Here is a 20,961-nt window from a genome sequence, read left to right as displayed (position 1 = left end):
TTTGAGCATATGTAATTTAATTAGGAATGAATGAATAAACATTGTTTAAAATCACTTAACTTTTACAGAAAGATGACACTGCCAGTTACACTTGTACAGCTATCAACGTGGCAGGGAGGGACTCCATGGATCGAGTCCTCAGGGTTCAAGGTAGGTCAAGGGTCAGCTAAAGAGTAAGGTTGACAGGATTTTAAGTAGGTCCAAGTTCTAAGATTCAAGTATCAACTGAAGATTCTTTTAATAATGACTTGGTTTAAGGTTAAATCAAAGATTTTGGAAATAAGAAAGCCAGGCATCAAACAACAGTAAGTCAGAAACTCAGTGGTAAGCTAAAGACCTAGATATATTGTAGTTAGAGTTGACACTTGAAAGATGATTTTTTTTTCACTTCAGTTGTAATAATCCAGTATACGTGGTTATACCATCAGATGATTTGTTATCCTTTGTGTGATTATATTGATAGATCCACCCCAGATAACTGTGGCCCCTCGTAGTCAGGAAGTCATACAGAACAGTAGAATTGTCTTGTCATGTGCTGCCATGGGAATTCCAGTTCCCACAATAACATGGACCCTTAATGGAAAACCTGTCCCAGGTAAACTCTCGAGTTATGCAGGTTGTACTATGTTTATATTGTGTGCTGACATGATATCTATATTTAATTAGTGTTATCATTATAAAGCTTCTCCGAGTATAAATGGGCGGAGTTTCCTGTACATCTACCACGCCCTCAGACAGGATGCTGGGATGTATACGTGTATCGCAGAGAACCCAGCGGGGATCGATACGGCCTCCGCTCCTGTCCTGATGAAAGGTAATTATATGTTTGTTGGACGTCTTATCATGTTCTTGTATTGGAATAATGTACCCACTTGCAATTATTTAAATGTGCTATGAATAAAAATAATTCAAAGTCTGTAATTTTGTTTTAATTCTCAGTTTATGGTCACAATAGAGTCAAATACAATTGAAATTATCATTTATTTTTAACTATGTCATGACATAACTTTAAAAGATGATTTTGGTTACAGTTCCGCCCCAGGTGTCCGTCATTGACAGTGAGGCCACGGTCAGTATAGCGGACCAGGTGATGTTGACCTGTTCTGTGGGAGGCGACCCTAACCCCGACATCAGGTGGACAAAGAACGGCCGACCCGTAGAACTCAGTGACAGAATCGTACAGCTGCTCAATGGATCTCTGGTCATCTATGACTCAACAGTGGGTGTTTTATTACAGTAACTCAGTGATTTTATACTAGTATTACAATTTTAGCTATGCAAACTTGTTATTTACCTCTCTGCATGAAGGAACTTTTTGTTTTGAAGTTTAAGACATGGTTGCATTTTCAATTGGTTGATATGTAAGAATATCAATTTCTTTAATGACTTCCTTACTAGTCAAAGCTCATGTCAGAAAAAGATTTACCGGTAAATGAAGAATCATTAGATTGCAAAGGGTTCATTTAAGTCTTCCCCACTTTCCACTTGTCTGGTAAATATTGATGACCTTTGATTCACCTTATTTTGACAGAGTTCTGATGCTGGAGAGTACAAATGTGTGGCCTCGAATGATGCAGGGACATCAGAGGGTGTGGCCATGTTAACAGTTCAAGGTGAAGGTCAAACCTCTTCTAAAAATAGACGCATCATGAAAAGCAAAATATCATTTTAAAATAACAAAAAATTCAAAAAAATTCTCTTGGAAATGGGATCTGATTTATAACCTACATTAACAGGTGTAGATATCCTGATATATTGTAGAACCTCCAAGTTTTAAGATCGAGCCGACCAACAGGAGGATAAACTTAGGGGACACCATGGTGCTGGACTGTGTGGCAGAAGGGGAGCCCACTCCTGATATCTCCTGGTTACGGGGCTGGAAAGACATTGAACAAGGAGAGAGAATCTCTGTCCTACCCAACAACTCACTCAGGTAACTAAAACTCTTTTTGAGAATAAAAACAAATTTTGTTGTTGTTTTTTTTTTTGCTTTAATCAGAAGAATGAGAGGGAGAAATTATGATAATCAGTGTGATTTAAGTTGATTTGATTACTTATGGTTTCTTTATTTACATTCATTAAATTAGAAAACATGAGAAATGATTCAAAGCCTTTATTTCTCAAGGTAAATCAATTTAATTGCTCCTCTCTAGGATATTAGCAGCTCAGCTGTCAGATGCTGGTCTCTACAGATGTAAGGCCGCCAACCGACTGGGAATCACCATTGTGGAGGCTAACATGACAATTGTGGGTAGGTGTCTCATGATAACAGTTCAAAGTTAGATATCTTGTGTGATCAGAGAGTAACGTGACAAATGTGGATAGGTGTCAGAGTGTCACATGATTAAGAATTCAAAGTTAGATATGTAGTTTGATTAATTGTCATGCAGTCTCTGTAACTGTATTTTATCTGAAAATTTAATTGTAGCTAAATTGTACAAAACGAAAAGACAAATACTTGCATGTCTCTCAGAGATGTCTTTTATTACTGACACTTTTTTCACATTTGCTTTACTCTTTGCAGTACATGGTCGGTTTTCTCAGTGGACATCCTGGGGGTTGTGTAGCAGTACCTGTGGGGTGGGGCTACAGTTCAGGACCAGGGAGTGTGACAGTCCCTCTCCCCGGAATGGAGGGAGACAGTGTATAGGATCCTCCCTGGACTCCAAAACCTGTGTGTCAGGACACTGCCCAGGTAAGCGGTGAATGTGTTAAAATGTTAAATTTTATACAACAGGGCATTGCTATAATAACAACCTTTTTATGAAAAACTGTGTTTCAGGATATTTTCCAAGTAAGTAATGAGATATTGTCAATTTCCCCAAAACTAGTGTCAACCTTAGCAGCACCTAAGTTGACTGTTTTTCTTAGGGTTAAAATTTTCAGTGTTACCCTCAACTACATGCATGACTGTGAATTAAGATATTTCACTTGCATCATAATTTCTAAAGTAATTGAAGTAGTGTTCGTCTTCAGTTGATGGGGACTGGGGTAACTGGTTGCCATGGCAGCCCTGCAGTGTGACGTGTGGAGAAGGGGAGAGAACTCGTGAGAGAGTGTGTAACAATCCAGCCCCACTACACAGTGGTCTCCGTTGTCAGGGTCTGTCTACAGCCAGGGACATCTGTAATGAGGGGCTGTGTCCAGGTAAGTCTATAGACTGATGATGTAAAACTATTACTTAAAATTGAAATATCTAGTCCAATATTTCCCCAACGAATAAGAATTTTCAAACCTCTCTTAGTTATAAATATTTCCATTTTACTAAATTAAATGTGGTTGAAGATCTTCCCATGTCAAGTTATTTTGTCCTATTTGTTTAATTTCTAAAGGTTAAAAAATTATTAAAAAATAAAATAAAACTTTGACCTGTTGTTTGTTGAATACATGTAAACTGAGTTGTATTGTGTTGACAGTGGCTGGTGGTTGGAGTGGGTTTAATTGTTGTTATTGTTATTTTGTTGTCAGTGGCCGGTGGTTGGAGTGGATGGGGATCCTGGGGGGAGTGTAGTGTCTCGTGTGGGGAGGGAGTCCACGAGAGAAGACGACTCTGTGACAACCCACCCCCGAGATACGGAGGACAACATTGTCATGGAGACAGGGTCCAGCTCAAAACCTGCTCTGTACAGCAGTGTGCAGGTACCAGTTACTGACTCATAAAGGGCAATTTTTCAATTTAAAATATTTTGTTTAAGGTTTTGTTTTTGTTTAAGTTGAAATTCAATTTCACTGAATGTTGCATCAGTACCAGTGCAAAATCAAATTTTTCTTGAGTAACTATATACATTCTTATCAGAAGTTTGTTTTTAAAGTATAAATCTATAATGAGTGACTTTTACATTATGCATGATAAAGATATAGACGATGTGTGATATGATATGATTTCAGTGGACTGTAATGTGTATGAATCTATAATGTAACTTGTAAATGATAATGATGAACTATAGATCATGTGTGACACTGATTTCAGTGGACGGTATGTGGGGACAGTGGAACCACTGGACTTCCTGCTCTCAGAGCTGTGGGGGAGGAGTAAGATCAAGGTTACGGAGGTGTGACAGTCCCGCCCCTGTCTATGGAGGATCAGCATGTTCAGGTCGGGCCGCCCAAAGAGACTACTGTAACCCTGAACCCTGCCCAGGTAGTCATTTCATTTAGAATTGTTATTAATTTGTCAGTCATATTTTTTTTGAATTTCAAAAATATTTTATTGGAAAATGAGCTGATTGGGGAAAAAAATGGCATCTCATTATTTTTAAGAAATTCTTTCTCTGCTTAGACTTCTAGTATTAATATTTTTACCTTTGAATTTTCAGTTCATGGTAACTGGGCTGGGTGGGAGAGTTGGGGAGCCTGTTCTGTGAGTTGTGGGGTAGGACTCCAGAAGAGATTTAGGACATGTTCTAACCCGGCCCCCAGTATTAATGGTCGCCCCTGTATAGGATCGGGCGAGGACAGTCAGCAGTGTAACAGACCACAGTGTCCTGGTAAGTTTATAAAGCATGGAACCTTAAGTATTGAAGAAATATTGGAATTATGGAGGAACTTATTTTGTAAAGCATTTTGCTCTTCAGTTCACTACTCTTCTTTCCTCTTTTGGATTTTGTAGTGAAAAAATACAACTTATTTGTTTAAAATGTTTAAAAAGATAAATTTTTGTCAGAGTATATATATCAGTTTCAGACAATCTTAACAGGTATAAAATTAAGTTTACCAACTATTTGGCAAACTTTGCCTTCTTTCGACAATTTTTAAAGCTTTAATGTTTTACAATAGAGAAAGCTCCACCTGGACAACTCTGTAATTTTTCTGTATATGTTTTCAGTGGATGGTGAGTGGGGTGGTTGGGGTGCCTGGTCCCCCTGCTCTCAGACCTGTGGGGCGGGGTACAGGGAGCGTCGCCGTGCGTGTCACACACCTCGGTATGGAGGTCGGTTCTGTGTAGGAGACGACATACAGAGGGATCTGTGTTCCCTTACTCCATGTTCCAGTAAGTCATGTGTGTGAATATACAAACTCCAAAGTTCTTAATATAGCCTATGATGGCAAGCGTTACCTTGTAAAACAGCATTTCAGAAAAGAGAATTTCATTCCTGAACTGGCTTAGATTATTAACTCAAGTCTATAGTATAACCCATAAAGACACACTAACATTTTGCTATTGTGAATGTCTAAAATGATGCATATTTTAAAAACTGTGAAAGAGTCACTGTAACAATATGAGTTTTTGACTGGTATTTACAGACTTGCCAACAAAGGCCTTTGGGACATTGGTAGGATACATCAATGGAGTTGACCTGACGGATTCCACCATTAATGCTGTAATGACACCAAGTGAGGATGGGCAGAATATTAAGGTGGAAGCCACCATCAAAGACTTACCTCCCTTGATGGGTAAGCCATAATATAATCTTAAAGCTGAGGTTTAAAAAGGTTCCAGCAAGGAGAGTCAACAAAATTTTTTTCAAACCTTCAAGAAAGTGTTATGGGTTGACAGAGGAATCGTTTCTGTTACAGGGAGTAATGTTCAACATCTGGTGTCCGTACTGAGTCCCATATATTGGGTGACAGCGTCAGAAAGGGGCGGGGCCAAAAACGGATTCTCCCTGACAGACGGGAAATTCTCTAAAGATGTCCAGGTAGAATATGCCACAGGTAAGACGAGATCTTGTTGAAACAGGTTTTTAAAAAAGTAGTGGTTTTATTGAATGTGACAGTTTGTTTAAAAAGAAGTATGTGAATTTTAAATTGCATGGAATGATTTGACTTAAGGTTAATTTTTTAACATTACTGAATACAGTTTAATAAATTCATGCTTATTTTCATTAATTAAAAAAAAAAATTCCAGTAGATGTTCAGTTTGTGAGTTTTTAAGATTAATTACATCAGTGCCACTGTTAATCTTTTGTAGGAGAGGTTGTAAAGATGTCGCAGTATTCTAATGGTGTAGATGAGGACGGGGTGTTACAGATAGATGTCATTGTGAGGGGGGAGGTGCCTGACCTGTCACAGGGGTCAGGGGTAGAACTAACTCCCTACTACGAAAACTACATACAAACTGGACAAGGTAAAACTAATGCTAATAATAAATTGAGATTCTTGGATTTTATTAATGTCGTTTATTTGATGGGGAAACACTTGTAAATCTTTTTTTTTTTCTATCCACTTGTTTATGCCAGAGTCATTCAAATGCTGATGCTACTTATCTCGCTTACTTTATTAACACATAGTATTTAACACGAAGAATGATAAGAACTCGAATGAAATATTACAATTAAAGTGGACATATTAATTTCATATGCTGGAGAACTCAGTCTATATTTCTTTTGTAGGGAACATATTTTCCCGATCTTTCCGCACACTTAAGGTGGATGGTCATCTTTTGCCTTATACATGGAATCATTCCATCACCTACGAGACAACAGAAATAATGCCGTACCTAGTGGAGACACTCCACACTAAGGACATAACGACGTCAGTCAACCCGACAGGGGACCAGGTCAAATTCACGCTGCTTACCAACATATCGCCAGGTATAATTACAAAATGTATTACATGTTAATTTGCTTACATACTGGAATTAATTGCTGTATGTCATTATTACTAAATAAGGAAATGTTAAGAGACCAGTGCTATCTTTGTGTTAATTGTTAAAAATTATCTGAACTGACGTTAGATGGAAGAAATATTGTGCTGACCCAAAGTTAAGTAAAATATATTGTGAATTAATGAAATCGTGACTTTTTTGATGACATTTAAATGTATGGTCATAATGATTATTGATAAACAGGAAGTCCCAGTAACCAGTGCCCTTCAGGATTTCACCTTGATAACAGTGGACAGTTCTGTCTGGGTAAGAAGAATGGGAAGATGACTTTAAAAAAAATGAAACTATAAACATTCCAGGAAAATTGCAATTTTATATTTTGCTATTGATTATTAATATTATTTGACAGCATATGATTATAAACAAATAAACTTTTATTTTAAAGAAAAGAAATTTCTGGGTTAGATTTTGATAATACCAGAGAGAGTATATATATTGGTATATTGACGTACTTGTGTTTTCCAGATGATGATGAATGTTTCCCTAACAACCCCTGCTCCCATCAGTGTCACAACTCCCCGGGGAGGTTTGCCTGCTCTTGTCCCCGGGGGTATGTTCTGGGTCCTGACGGACGGGCCTGTGAGGACGTGGACGAGTGTCGTCGGGACAACGGGGGATGTAGCAGGGGGCAGGAGTGTCTAAACACGGCAGGGTCGTACCATTGTGCTGTGATCTGTAAGGCGGGGTACAGGAGGAATCAGGACATGTTCTGTATAGGTCAGTGTCTGTAAGGCAGGATACAGGAGGAATCAGGACATGTTCTGTATAGGTCAGTGTCTGTAAGGTGGGGTACAGTAGGAATCAGGACATGTTCTGTATAGGCCAGTGTCTGTAAGGCAGGATACAGGAGGAATCAGGAAATGTTCTGTATAGGTCAGTGTCTGTTAGGGGGGATACAGGAGGAATCAGGAAATGTTCTGTATAGGTCAGTGTCCGTAAGGTGGGGTACAGGAGGAATCAGGAAATGTTCTGTATAGGTCAGTGTCTGTAAGGTGGGGTACAGGAGGAATCAGGACATGTTCTGTATAGGTCAGTGTCTGTAAGGCAGGATACAGGAGGAATCAGGACATGTTCTGTATAGGTCAGTGTCTGTAATGTGGCGTACAGGAGGAATCAGGACACGTTCTATATAGGCCAGTGTCTGTAAAGTGGGGTACAGGAGGAGTCAGAACATGTTCTGTATAGGTCAGTGTCTGTTAGGGGGGATACAGGAGGAATCAGGACATGTTCTGTATAGGTCAGTGTCTGTAAGGTGGGGTACAGGAGGAATCAGGGCATGTTCTGTATAGGTCAGTGTCTGTAAGGTGGGGTACAGGAGGAATGAGGACATGTTCTGTATAGGTCAGTGTCTGTAAGGTGGGGTACAGGAGGAATCAGGACATGAGAGTTTCTGTATCATTTTGACAAAATTTGAAGCTCCTTAATTAACAGTTTAAACAAATTGCATACAAATTAACTTCAACATATTTTCAGATTACATCACTGTCATTTTTTCACAGACATAGATGAATGTTCTGAGGATCCTTTGATCTGTGGACAGCATTGTGAGAATACAGCAGGAAGTTATCAGTGTTCATGTGATCAGGGGTTCAAGCTCAAGTCCAATGGCAGGTGTACAGGTAAACAGGAAGTTATCAGTGTTTATATGATCTGGGGTTCAAGCTCAAGTCTAATAGCAGATGTACAGGTAAACAGGAAGTTATCAGTGTTCATGTGATCAGGGGTTCAAGCTCAAGTCTAATAGCAGATGTACAGGTAAACAGGAAGTTATCAGTGTTTATGTGATCTGGGGTTCAAGCTCAAGTCTAATAGCAGATGTACAGGTAAACAGGAAGTTATCAGTGTTCATGTGATCAGGGGTTCAAGCTCAAGTCTAATGGCAGATGTACAGGTAAACAGGAAGTTATCAATTGTTATCAATCCATTACAAATATTTTGATGTTCTACAGATGTTAATGAGTGTACAGAGGGACTGTCTGCTTGTTCCCACATCTGCAGGAATCGGATCGGAAGTTACCGCTGTGCCTGTCCCTCTGGCTTCAGACTCGCCTCAAATGTCACCTGTCAAGGTAAGCATGTGACAAATTTGAATTTTTTTATGGACATTTCAGCAGTATTAATGCGCAGATTTTAAGAGGCACTTTATATATTTTTATAGAACATAGGTAAAATATGTTGGTATCATATAACTTAATTTTTAGGTTCATACTAGCTAGACTCAAACGAACTTTGTAATCAAAAGTTGTCCATTATCCTTCATTGTAATTGTGGTCTTAATCATTGTTGCCATTATAAACATTTTTATAACCCTTAGGTTAATGCATCTATTTAACCAGAAGTATTTCTTTAATAAAAAGTGTTGATCATGAGAAAAATATGAAACCTAACGTCCTTTGGGATTCGTTTTAAGATATAGATGAATGTAAGGAAGGAATCCATAGATGTACAGAGGAACAGGAATGTCAGAATATTGAGGGGAGTTACCAGTGTACTCAGAAATGTACTGAGGGGTACCAAGAGGTTAATGGGCGCTGTGTGGGTAAGGGCATTCTATAAATAGATAAGTTACCAGCATATTCAGAAATGTAGTTAGGAGTACCAGGAGGTCAACGGACACTGTGTGTGTAAGGACATTCTATAACTAGATGCTGTCATGAGACAGTAATACCCACACTAAGGTGTTTGCCTCTAAATACACGCTCCTACATATTGGGCGGCTTTCCAAAGAAATAGTCAAAATAATTCTATAATTTACATGTATTCATCAAATTGAGTATGAAATTCTCAGACCCTGTGACCAATAACTCAGAACCTCTTATATTTATTTTATACATGTTTAATTCATTATATACCAGTCTGAATTTTATTAATGATGTAAATTCATGCACGGATCTGTCGGGGGGGGGGGGTCAGGACCCCCCCCCCTGGAATTTACAAGGTTAAAAAATGTATATACTAAAACAAGGAAAAAGTTACAATGGACCCCCCCTTGGAAAATGCAGATCCCCCCCCCCCCCCTGGTAAACACGAATATGTGTAAAATAAGTATGAAAAGTTAAACATTTAATTTGCGGCAATAGAAGTCACCATTACTCCCCCCCCACCCCACCACGATATAGGTTTTTGACGTTTGGGTGAGATTTACTTTAGGTTTTTTTTTTGATTGTCAATTTCTGGGATAGGATTTTTTTTTGACTGAGGAGGACCCCCCCCCCCCCCCCCCCAGGAAAAAATTTCTGGATCCGCGTCTGAAATTAGATTTTGATATATGTTTTGCTCATAATAGGACCTTTTTAAATTTACTAACCCCCCCCCCCCCTCGACACCACAATCACACAGCACATACTTTTGGGAATAGGCTAGATGGAAAAGGTTTGTTAAAATTTAATATCGTTTGTTATGAATTAATTTAAAATTTGTTCTTGTACTATACATGTGAACATGTAAATTTCTACATCACATCACGTTGCGTCACCCATTATCATATTTATAGATTAAACACCATTTGGCACACCTCGGCCGATTCCCACTTCATCTGATAAGGTGATGGAATCGACGAAGGTTCGCCAAAATGGCACATGGCTGCAGTCTGGTGTGCATTGGATTAATTCATTTTGAGTTATAATTGGATTTATATTTCATGAAGTTGAGACACAGGGAGTCGGTAAGTAGAAGTTTTAGTATAGTGGGGGGTAAAATACACCCAAACTATTAGGTTAAAGTTTAAAAAGGGTGAAAGATCATCGCATGCCACACTAGACAAATTTCATATTGTGAAGTTATCTCCCGTTGTCGATGTGACATTCAGTTACTGCCAATACTGGTGCGGATCCAGAATTTTTTTCGGGAGTAGGGAGGGGGGTTCACATCTCAGTCAAAAAATTCCAGCCCAGAATTTCGTGACAAGCAGGAGAAAAAAATGAAAACAAATAAACAAATAAAAAAACAATGATAGTGAAGTCAATGTTTTCTAAGTTTATAGGGAGAGGATGTCAAGAGTCATTTTTTACTTGCTACAGTATATAGTCTTGTTTAAATAACAAAGCAAATGCCAGATGGGGGGGGGGGGGGGATGGGGGGATTCCAATCTTCCTACCCACTTCCTGTCCCTGAAATAACAATGTATTTTGTTATTCCAGTTAAATAGTATATTTTTTTCCATTTGACTAATTATTATACATATTTTGTTTCTTGTGTTTAGTATGTCTGTCTATAAGTCTGCAGAAATTAAATCCTAGTTAGCTTGCCCATAAGTTTTAAGTGGGATGGGCTATACAAATAGCTTCCACATTTTATAGGTTTATTTCTTGTGACAATTTAATAAGACCTTTTATTTGGGTACCATTAATTTTTACCTCTGATCGCTTGACATGGGATACACATTTTTACAAGAAAAATACCAAACTTTAAACTCTGCCTAAATTTTGATCAGTAGGTGCTAGGGCTTTCATACTTATCATGACATATTGTATTCATTGTGAACTGTCAACAGGTATAAATATGTTTGAACTTGACCCTAGAGTTTGAACCACTTAAACAAAAAAATTAACCTTGGCAATTAACTTTTGAACAGGAATTACTAGGGATTTCTTTATTTCACATGTGCATTCCTTGTGACAAGACTTTCTTCTGATACTAACAATTTGAACCCTTTGACCTTGACCTTTGATTCTGACATATATTTGAGAAACTTCAACCTTCGCCATAGGCTTCCATACTGGGACATCAGTGTTTCACAAACACATCTTATCTTCATTATTATTTGGCGGTGTCTCCATATGAGGGAAGATGTATTCACAACAAACAAACAAATCACTAAAGAAAATATAAAACATGAATATGTTGGTCATGCATATCTCTGCAGGAAAAAAAACAGCTTTTCAAATACTCCAACCATATCGTAACCCTTTCAAAACACTCATTTGAGCTTTTTTGGTTTCCCTAGCATATAATGTCTGTCGTAACGTGTTGTCCATTTGTTTGTCTGAAAACGTTTTACATTTTTAACTTCTCTAGAACCACTGGGCCAATTTTACCCAATTCATATAGAAATATGTACATTTGTATGTCAGACTCAGTCCATCTGTCTCAATAAATTTAACCTTGGTTATCACGGTTATATCTACTGAATGAGAAGAGACATTCATATTAAACTTATGTATTAGTATATATATTTACCTGTGAGAATGGCATGTTTTTTTTTTTTTTTACATGTGACCTAGAAGTTTGACCAACTTGCAAAAAAATTAAATTGTTATAAATTCATCATTTTGAAGGAGAAAAGTTAGGGCATTCATATCATAATGCATGTATATTATTACCTGTGATAAGACCTTTCCAAATAAATCATTACTTTTACACTGTGACCTTGACCTTGAAGCGATCAAGCCTAACCTACTTTTCAAAAATGTTGCATTTGCTTATAACTTTTGATTGAGATGAGATATGACTCTCACATTTGACATGTACATAAATTACTCATAAGAATTCAAGGTGTTTCCCAGCATGCGATGTTTTTTTATGCGCCCGAATTTTTTCGGGGCGCATATTGTTTTTGTCCTGTCTGTTTGTCTGTTTGTCTGTTTATCTGTTTGTCTGTTTGTCTGTTGTCAACTTTAACCTTGGCCAAAACTTTTGAACCGAAAGAGATAGAGACTTCATATTTGGTATGCATACTCCTCTAATAAAGTTCTTTCAAATGACATCAAGGTCAATGACCTTGTGACGTTGACTGTGACCTATATGCTAAAAATAGGTTTTTCAACTGTTTGTCATAACTTTTGAACCATAAGAAATAGAGACTTCATAATTAGTATGCATACTCCACTAAAAAGGTTCTTTCAAACAACACCAAGGTCAATGACCATGTGACCTTGACTGTGACCTTTATACTTAAAATAGCTTTTTCCACTTTTTGCCATAACCTTTGAACCATAGAAGATAGGGACTTCATATTTGGTATGCATACTGCACTAATTAAGTTCCTTCAAATGACATCAAGGTCAATGACCTTGTGACCTTGACTGTGACCTATATGCTAAAAATAGCTTTTTCCACTTTTTGCCATAACTTTTGAACCATAAGAGATAAGGACTTCATATTTAGTATGCATACTCCACTAATAAAGTTCTTTCAAACAACACCAAGGTCAATGACCATGTGAAGTTAACTGTGACCTTTATACTAAAAATAGCTTTTTCGAACTTTGTTGACGCCGGGAGCATAGTGTTTCACAAACACATCTTGTTACCCCTTGACGTTGATGTTTTACATAATTTTCAAAATATTTAACTCTCCTAAAAGATGATTAGGCTTCTGAGTAACATTAAGGAAGACTTCAAGGAAGACAGGGCTTTTTGCACAAAAAACGTCATTTTTCAACCCACATTTGACCCCCCGGGGCAAAATCTAAATTCCAAAACCTTACTGCACATCTACATGACCCCACCAACCATCTCCCAAAAGATGATTAGGCTGCTGAGTAAAATGTAAGAGGAGTTCAGGGAAAACAGGGCTCTTTGTATGAAAAACATTATTTTTCGACCCCCATTTGATCCCCTGGGGCAAAATCTTAATTCCGAAACCTTACTGCACATGTACATGACACCACCATCCATCTCCCAAAAGGTGATTAAGCTGCTGAGTAAAATGTAGAAGGAGTTCAGGGAAGACGGGACTTTTTGCACAAAAAACGTCATTTTTCGACCCCCATTTGATCCCCCGGGGCAAAATCTAAATTCCAAAACCTTACTGCACATCTACATGTCACCACTAATCATCCCACAAAAGATGATTAGGCTGCTAAGTTAAATGTAAGAGGAGTTCAGGGTAGATGGGGCTTTTTACATAAAAAACGTCATTTTTCGACCCCCATTTGACCCCCGGGGGCAAAATCTAAATTCCAAAACCTTACTGCACATCTACATGACCCCACCAACCATCTCCCAAAAGATGATTAGGCTGCTGAGTAAAATGTAAGAGGAGTTCAGGGAAAACAGGGCTCTTTGTATGAAAAACGTTATTTTTCGACCCCCATTTGATCCCCTGGGGCAAAATCTTAATTCCGAAACCTTACTGCACATGTACATGACACCACCAACCATCTCCCAAAAGGTGATTAAGCTGCTGAGTAAAATGTAGAAGGAGTTCAGGGAAGATGGGACTTTTTGCACAAAAAACGTCATTTTTCGACCCCCATTTGATCCCCCGGGGCAAAATCTAAATTCCAAAACCTTACTGCACATCTACATGTCACCACTAATCATCCCACAAAAGATGATTAGGCTGCTAAGTAAAATGTAAGAGGAGTTCAGGGTAGATGGGGCTTTTTACATAAAAAACGTCATTTTTCGACCCCCATTTGACCCCCCGGGGCAAAATTAAAATTCCGAAACCTTACTGCACATCTACATGACTCCACCAACCATCCCCCAAAAGGTGATTTGGCTGCTGAGTAAAATGTAGAAGGAGTTCAGGGAAGACGGGACTTTTTGAGCAAAAAACGTCATTTTTCGACCCCCATTTGACCCCCCGGGGCAAAATCAAAATTCCGAAACCTTACTGCACATCTACATGTCACCACTAATCATCCCACAAAAGATGATTAGGCTGCTAAGTAAAATGTAAGAGGAGTTCAGGGTATATGGGGCTTTTTACATAAAAAACGTCATTTTTCGACCCCCATTTGACCCCCCGGGGCAAAATTAAAATTCCGAAACCTTACTGCACATCTACATGACACCACCAACCATCCCCCAAAAGGTGATTTGGCTGCTGAGTAAAATGTAGAAGGAGTTCAGGGAAGATGAGAATTTTTGCACAAAAAAAGTCATTTTTCGACCCCCATTTGACCCCCCGGGGCAAAATCAAAATTCAGAAACTTTACTGCACATCTACATGTCACCACTAATCATCCAACAAAAGATGATTAGGCTGCTAAGTAAAATGTAAGAGGAGTTCAGGGTAGATGAGGCTTTTTACATAAAAAACGTCATTTTTCGACCCCCATTTGACCCCCCGGGGCAAAATTAAAATTCCGAAACCTTGCTGCACATCTACATGACACCACCAATCATCCCCCAAAAGGTGATTGGCTGCTGAGTAAAATGTAGAAGGAATTCAGGGAAGACTGGACTTTTTGCACAAAAAACGTCATTTTTCGACCCCCATTTGACCCCCTGGGGCAAAATCAAAATTCTGAAACCTTACTGCACATCTACATGACACCACTAATCATCCAACAAAAGATGATTAGGCTGCTAAGTAAAATGTAAGAGGAGTTCAGGGAAGATAGGGCTTTTTGCATAAAAAACGTCATTTTTTGACCCCCCGGGGAAAAATCAAAATTCCGAAACCTTACTGCACATCAACATGACACCACCAATCATCCCCCAAAATGTGATTAGGCTGCTGAGTAAAATGTAGAAGGAGTTCAGGGAAGACGGGACTTTTTGCACAAAAAACGTCATTTTTCGACCCCTATTTGACCCCCCGGGGCAAAATCAAAATTCCGAAACCTTACTGCACATCTACATGACACCACTAATCTTCCCACAAAAGATGATTAGGCTGCTAAGTAAAATGTAAGAGAAGTTCAGGGAAGATGGGGCTTTTTGCATAAAAAACGTCATTTTTCGACCCCCATTTGATCCCCCGGGGCAAAATCAAAATTCTGAAACCTTACTGCACATCTACATGACACCACCAATCATCCCCCAACAGGTGATTTGGCTGCTGAGTTAAATGTAGAAGGAGTTCAGGGAAGACGGGACTTTTTGCACAAAAAACGTCATTTTTCGACCCCCATTTGACCCCCCGGGGCAAAATCAAAATTCCGAAACCTTACTGCACATCTACATGACACCACCAACCATCTCTTAAAAGATGATTAAGCTACTGTGTAAAATGTAGGAGGAGTTCAGGGAAGAAAAGTGTGACAGACGGACGGACGGACGGACGGACGGACATGAGTAACAACAATATACCCGAACTTTCTTTAGAAAGTGCGGGTATAAATATATGTTGCCAGAAGGAGTTGATTGTAATGTGTGTAGATAGGGAATTTATACAGTGGAAGTTACAGGTTTAATTAACATTTCACTAACTAATCAAAGAATCAACAGATTAGAATGCCTTGTATAGATATGAAAGCTTATGTATATACATACATCTATATTATGTACTTTTGTTCAGATATGCTATTCTCTGTTACCAAAGTCTCACTTTGATGACTGTTTTTGTTTACAGATATAGATGAGTGTACCCTTAATACTCATCGTTGTTACTCCAATCAACAGTGTCTCAATACCCCAGGAGGATACAGCTGTCAGTGTGAGAAAGGCTACAGGTCTACAGGCATAGGACAGCCTTGTCTGGGTAAACATAATAACTAGTAGTCTTAGACGTTAGTTAATCAGAAAATTCTCTTGGAGGGTTTAGCTGTCAGTGTGAGAAAGGCTACAGGTCTACAGGCATAGGACAGCCTAGTAGTCTTAGACATCAAGTAGACTTATTTATCTGATCAGTAAATTCTCTGGGAGGACACAGCTGTCAGTGCGACAAATGCTACAGGTCTACAGGCATAGGACAGCCCTGTCTGGGTAAGTGATAAGTGAACATGGTAACTAGGATACTCATATGATAAGTGAATCTTCAGACAGCCCTGGTTAGTTTAGATTAATTTGATTGAATATATGTTAAAAGATTCAAATGACTGTCAAATGAAAACTCCTGTTAGAATTAGTTCTGTAGTTTACTATGTAATAATTAAATACTGTATAGGGGGAAAATAACTCGCGGTGTTAATTTTCGCTATATTCACGGTGTTAATAAAGCCGTGAAATTCAAGAAACAGTAAATAAATTTTCAATTATCTCCATGTCTTATTTGAAAATTTGAGAACAGACTACGACTGGTTTAAATACATGTACCACAGTACATGGTCATTTCAGTAATTACGAGTTGTACTTGTCATTCAATTATTTTAATTAGCACGCTTTACATTAATTCAAATTAACAGATAATAACCTGTATTTGTTAAAAGGTTTTTTAATAGCCAGCGCTACATGTCTCATCAATCAAAACACGTGGGCCATGAGTTTTGATTACCCTGTGCGTAACAAATGTTACCACGCACGGTGGGTATAATATTATGTTATCTGCATTATCATGCATATTATAGTTTTTATCGACATTTTTATTTTAAAAAATCATTCAAATAACTATCGAACTTACTAAAGATTTGGAAGGATATTTTTCGTCGACTTACATTAACATATTTATTACCGTCCAGTGGTTTTTCGCCGCGTTGTTTTGAAGATCTTGAGGTGTACATGCACTCATTGTAAGAGCATACAGAAAAGTCATTTGACGTTTATAGTCAAGGACTTTGATAACTGCACCTGTTTTAATTAATCGTCAATTATTTATTAAGTCGAACTATTTTATATTAACCTACTCTGTTGTTCATGAAATAAAGACATAACAATGATGAATGTCGTTTACATATAGCTATGGTTTGGATTAAACGGATATAGACAAGCAAGGTAACTTCTATAACATAAGAATTCCGCGAATTCAAGAAACCGCGATCGTGTCCGATGAGAGAAAACCGTGAAAATTACAACCCGTGAAATTAATCCCCTATACAGTAATAGCCTTGAAATATACATCAGAATGACATTTAAAAATATATCAAAGCATTAATATACAGTCCAATTATACACAATACTGCATAAAGGGAGCTAACTCTTACTCCGATTTCCCATAATCTAATACTTGCTATGAAATAAACTTGGTGCATACAGTTAAAAATACTTCTACAATAAAATACATACATAAATTACTGTTAAACCTCATATCTTCATAGAAATCAAGTACTTCTTATAAATAAACAGTAGAGTGTTAGATCATTATTAAGCCGGGATAGTAAGCGGTGTTTTGCAATTATTCAGAGGGCTATTGACATAATTGGGGACAACTTGGTTGGATAATAAGTGGTCAATAAAATTTTAACAGAACCATTCTCCTGCAGTTTGTATCTAAAAGGATAAGGTGTGAATGGATACTTAAATATTCAATGACAATTTTTTTTCCAGATATTGATGAATGTGCAGAAAATCCAAGTATATGTGTTTATCAATGTCGAAACACCCAGGGCAGTTTTGTTTGTGTTTGCCCCCCAGGGCAGATCTTACTGGCAGACAAACAGTCATGTGCTGGTACATACATTTCACAATTTTCTATATTTAAAAAAAATGTCTCGGAAACTAAAAAAAGATTAATACTTTTACAAAATCACAGTATGAAATAAGTTCAAAATAGTAAAAGGAGAATTCTGCTTGTAGGGCTAGAGTATCTGGAACCTGATCCCGTCCAGAATCTGCCAAAAAGTAGCCATGGCTACCAGAATTCAAAACCTTTAGGACAAAACCGTAGGCCTCAGAATGGCTGTGCTCATTCCAGAAAATGTTTCAGACGAAGTAGAAGATCACAATGTCTGTCAGGGTTCAGATTTAATTCAACTTCTAAAACCTGTGTAGGTATGTACCAGCACAGGACTGTAGAATCTCACAGTAAATGGTGTCTCTATGAATTGAATTATTTGTCCTTTTATATTCTTGTGAAATAAAAGGAACAGATCCATTATAACTATTAAAAACATCTCTTCAACAAATGTTTTATTAGAAGTCAGGTAAATCCATCTAATACAACAATTTCAGGTCTCCCTTCGATGTACTAGAAGTGTAAGACCACTAAAGAAAAACATGCTTGAAATATCAATGTTATGTTTTGTGTAATCCACAAGATGAAACACACCCTTTAAGTCCGGTTTAATGGTGGCTTATAGGTCCTTAGTGGTGGTTTAATGGTTGTCTTTAAGTCACCATTAAGTCACCATTAAGCACCTTTAAGTAACATTTACACCACCATTAAGTTACCATTAAGCCAACTCAAAGTCCTTAATGGGTGCTTAAATGTAGCTTAATGGTAGCTTAATGGTGGCTTACAGGTCCTTAATGGTAACTTTTAGACCACCATTAAGTCACCATTAAGCTACCATTAAGCTAGACTTACAGGTGCTTAATGTCCAAACTCCATTAAGCTACCATTAAGCTACCATTAAGCCACCATTAAGCCACATTACGCAGTCGATACTATTGTTTATATGGGTGAAAAATTATTTCTATAGTGATTTGTTATCAATATTATAAATGTAGAGTTCGCACATATCTTGATTTGGTAAAAATAATGAAAAAGAACGAAATTCAAAAATTAAAAAAAACGCCACAGACAGGGCGCGATCCCATGACCTGAGGGTTGTAAGGCGAACGCCTTATCCATTAGGCTATCGCCGCTCTTGTCAATATATGGAAAATATTAAATATTTAACCTTTATTTTTTTCAAAATTTGTTTGGACATGTAAAGGTATCTACTAGTATTTTGTTGAACATTTCCAAAAGTCTTGAATTGATTTATTAATCAAAATATAAGCAATTTTATTTGTGGATCTTTTTGAAAGGCTTATAACACATTAATATTTTTACATTGAGTTCGGCTTTTAGATTGATGTAATGTGATTGAGTTCTTCGCTCTGTTATTCGAAAATTTTGTATGTAAGCATTAAATCATGATTGAAAATAAATTAATTATAGATAAAACACAAAAATCTATCATCGAAAAAGAAAGAGGAAAAAACAGATTCTACTATTATTTTTAATATACTGCGGATTAACGGTTTCTGTGTCAACAATTTAGTGACAATCCTCGCGTAAGAGTTACCTGGTTATATTACGTTTACAAAAACTTTTTTTAGAATATCATATTCAGATTCAATTCTTTTTGTATCATAATGGGTATCAAAATAATTGACTTTTTGCGATGAATCATAATTTTTAATTTGTTATATGCTTGCGTTAAATTTAAATTTTGGAAAAATAATTAATCATGATCAAAATCTGTCAGTGTACGTTGTGTATGACTGTATAGTTTCCTGTTAGTTAACCGGGGACGGGGGGACACCTAATTAAGATCTGTTGTCTGACCAGTCGGTTTACTGTACACTGATCATCTGTTAATCTTACCCCGTTTCTCAATGTGTATACATCTGGTCGGATGTCATGTTGAATCTGATCGGCCGTTCCTCTGAAAATCGATTTTGAAATAACAATCATATTGAAGACCGACTAGATTTTGACAGATACTTACCGCTGTATTATTAAAAAAGAAATAAGGAATTAATTAAAATTATTCATGATGTAAAAGCCATTAAAAAGTTTTTCATGGTAAAAGTCAATCTTTGAAAACTAAACATTTGTATACCAGTAGCCCCCCCCCCCCAAAAAAAAAGGACAGAGTTTTTTTTTTCATGAGATTATATAGTTATATTCCTGTGAATTCTGTAGCGGAATGTTTCTTTTAACACATGAAATAAAAAAACCATTTTGTTTTTAAAAGTAATATATATTTTGTGTTCATGAATATAGATAATTTTAAGAACAAATTGATTTTTGGTATTGTAAATTTAAGATATTTCACAATGATTTGCTCACGGTGTGTAATAATTATTTATTTTTAAAAATCATATACACTAAAAATAAAAACAACGCATGTAATAATGATTTATTTAAAAAAATAATATACGGTTCTGATACAGGATGTCTTGTTTTATTATCACTGTAAATGATTTTTTTAAAAAAATTAGACACCTCGAGCAAGCCCCTGTGGCTATTAGCTAACTTTGTTCCCAGTGATCAAGTTTATGCATGTTGACAAAAAACTCGTAGAAATTATGATCGAGACAAAATTATGAGTTGGAATAGATTTTGCGTAAATGATATTAAAATAACTAAAAGTTAGTTCAAAGATTCTATATAAGATGCGTAAAAGTTTAATGAGGGTTGACCATTAAGTCACCATTAAGCTCAGCTTAATGGTGGCTTAATGGTAGCGTAATGAAGTTTGGACATTAAGCACCTGTAAGTTGCAGCTTAATGGTGGCTTAATGGTGGCTTAAAGGAATTAACTTCTTTAAGCCACCATTAAGTCACCATTAAGCTACCATTAAGCGATTGCTTAAAGGTGGTCTTTCGTCTTGTGATCCATGTGAGATTTTCCATTGTGAGAGATTTCAATGTTATGTGTTCTTTATGAGATTTTCTATTGTTACAGATATCAATGAATGCAGTGAGGATCCAGGGATTTGTCAACACAGCTGTAATAACACAATTGGAGGGTACCAGTGTGTCTGTCCCCCAGGCTATAAGTTAGGAAGAAATGGCAGGAATTGTGTGGGTAAGGCAGCTACACAATTGTATAATGCCCCCCCCCCCAACACTGCCACTACCACCACCCC

The 20,961-nt window shown here is 37.3% G+C and overlaps 1 protein-coding gene across 2 annotated transcripts in view; it reads left to right on the top strand.

Moving 5' to 3' along the window:
* LOC134233010 (hemicentin-1-like) overlaps positions 1-20,961 on the top strand; it is a 59,373-nt gene that overhangs the window by 32,682 nt on the left and 5,730 nt on the right. Inside the window, exons 41-66 of one of the 2 annotated variants that reach the window (XM_062715004.1) lie at positions 69-150; positions 464-595; positions 683-814; positions 1,032-1,219; positions 1,532-1,613; positions 1,762-1,933; positions 2,154-2,251; positions 2,525-2,695; positions 2,977-3,147; positions 3,469-3,639; positions 3,971-4,141; positions 4,317-4,487; positions 4,826-4,990; positions 5,245-5,394; positions 5,518-5,655; positions 5,912-6,067; positions 6,333-6,533; positions 6,791-6,853; positions 7,073-7,324; positions 8,107-8,226; positions 8,557-8,676; positions 9,018-9,146; positions 15,854-15,982; positions 17,704-17,826; positions 17,953-18,147; positions 20,778-20,900. In XM_062715004.1, coding sequence (XP_062570988.1) covers positions 69-150; positions 464-595; positions 683-814; positions 1,032-1,219; positions 1,532-1,613; positions 1,762-1,933; positions 2,154-2,251; positions 2,525-2,695; positions 2,977-3,147; positions 3,469-3,639; positions 3,971-4,141; positions 4,317-4,487; positions 4,826-4,990; positions 5,245-5,394; positions 5,518-5,655; positions 5,912-6,067; positions 6,333-6,533; positions 6,791-6,853; positions 7,073-7,324; positions 8,107-8,226; positions 8,557-8,676; positions 9,018-9,146; positions 15,854-15,982; positions 17,704-17,826; positions 17,953-18,147; positions 20,778-20,900 — 3,805 coding nt within the window. The remainder of the gene's footprint in view (positions 1-68; positions 151-463; positions 596-682; positions 815-1,031; positions 1,220-1,531; positions 1,614-1,761; positions 1,934-2,153; positions 2,252-2,524; positions 2,696-2,976; positions 3,148-3,468; positions 3,640-3,970; positions 4,142-4,316; positions 4,488-4,825; positions 4,991-5,244; positions 5,395-5,517; positions 5,656-5,911; positions 6,068-6,332; positions 6,534-6,790; positions 6,854-7,072; positions 7,325-8,106; positions 8,227-8,556; positions 8,677-9,017; positions 9,147-15,853; positions 15,983-17,703; positions 17,827-17,952; positions 18,148-20,777; positions 20,901-20,961) is intronic. The other variant, XM_062715005.1, reaches the window with a different exon arrangement.

This window comes from Saccostrea cucullata, unplaced genomic scaffold, assembly GCF_032062105.1.
Source record: "Saccostrea cucullata isolate Sc308-1 unplaced genomic scaffold, CSIRO_AGI_Scuc_v1 ctg1011, whole genome shotgun sequence".
Taxonomy (NCBI): domain Eukaryota; kingdom Metazoa; phylum Mollusca; class Bivalvia; order Ostreida; family Ostreidae; genus Saccostrea; species Saccostrea cuccullata.
Note: the sequence above shows the minus strand (reverse complement) of the source record. Positions and strands in the feature narration are given on the sequence as shown.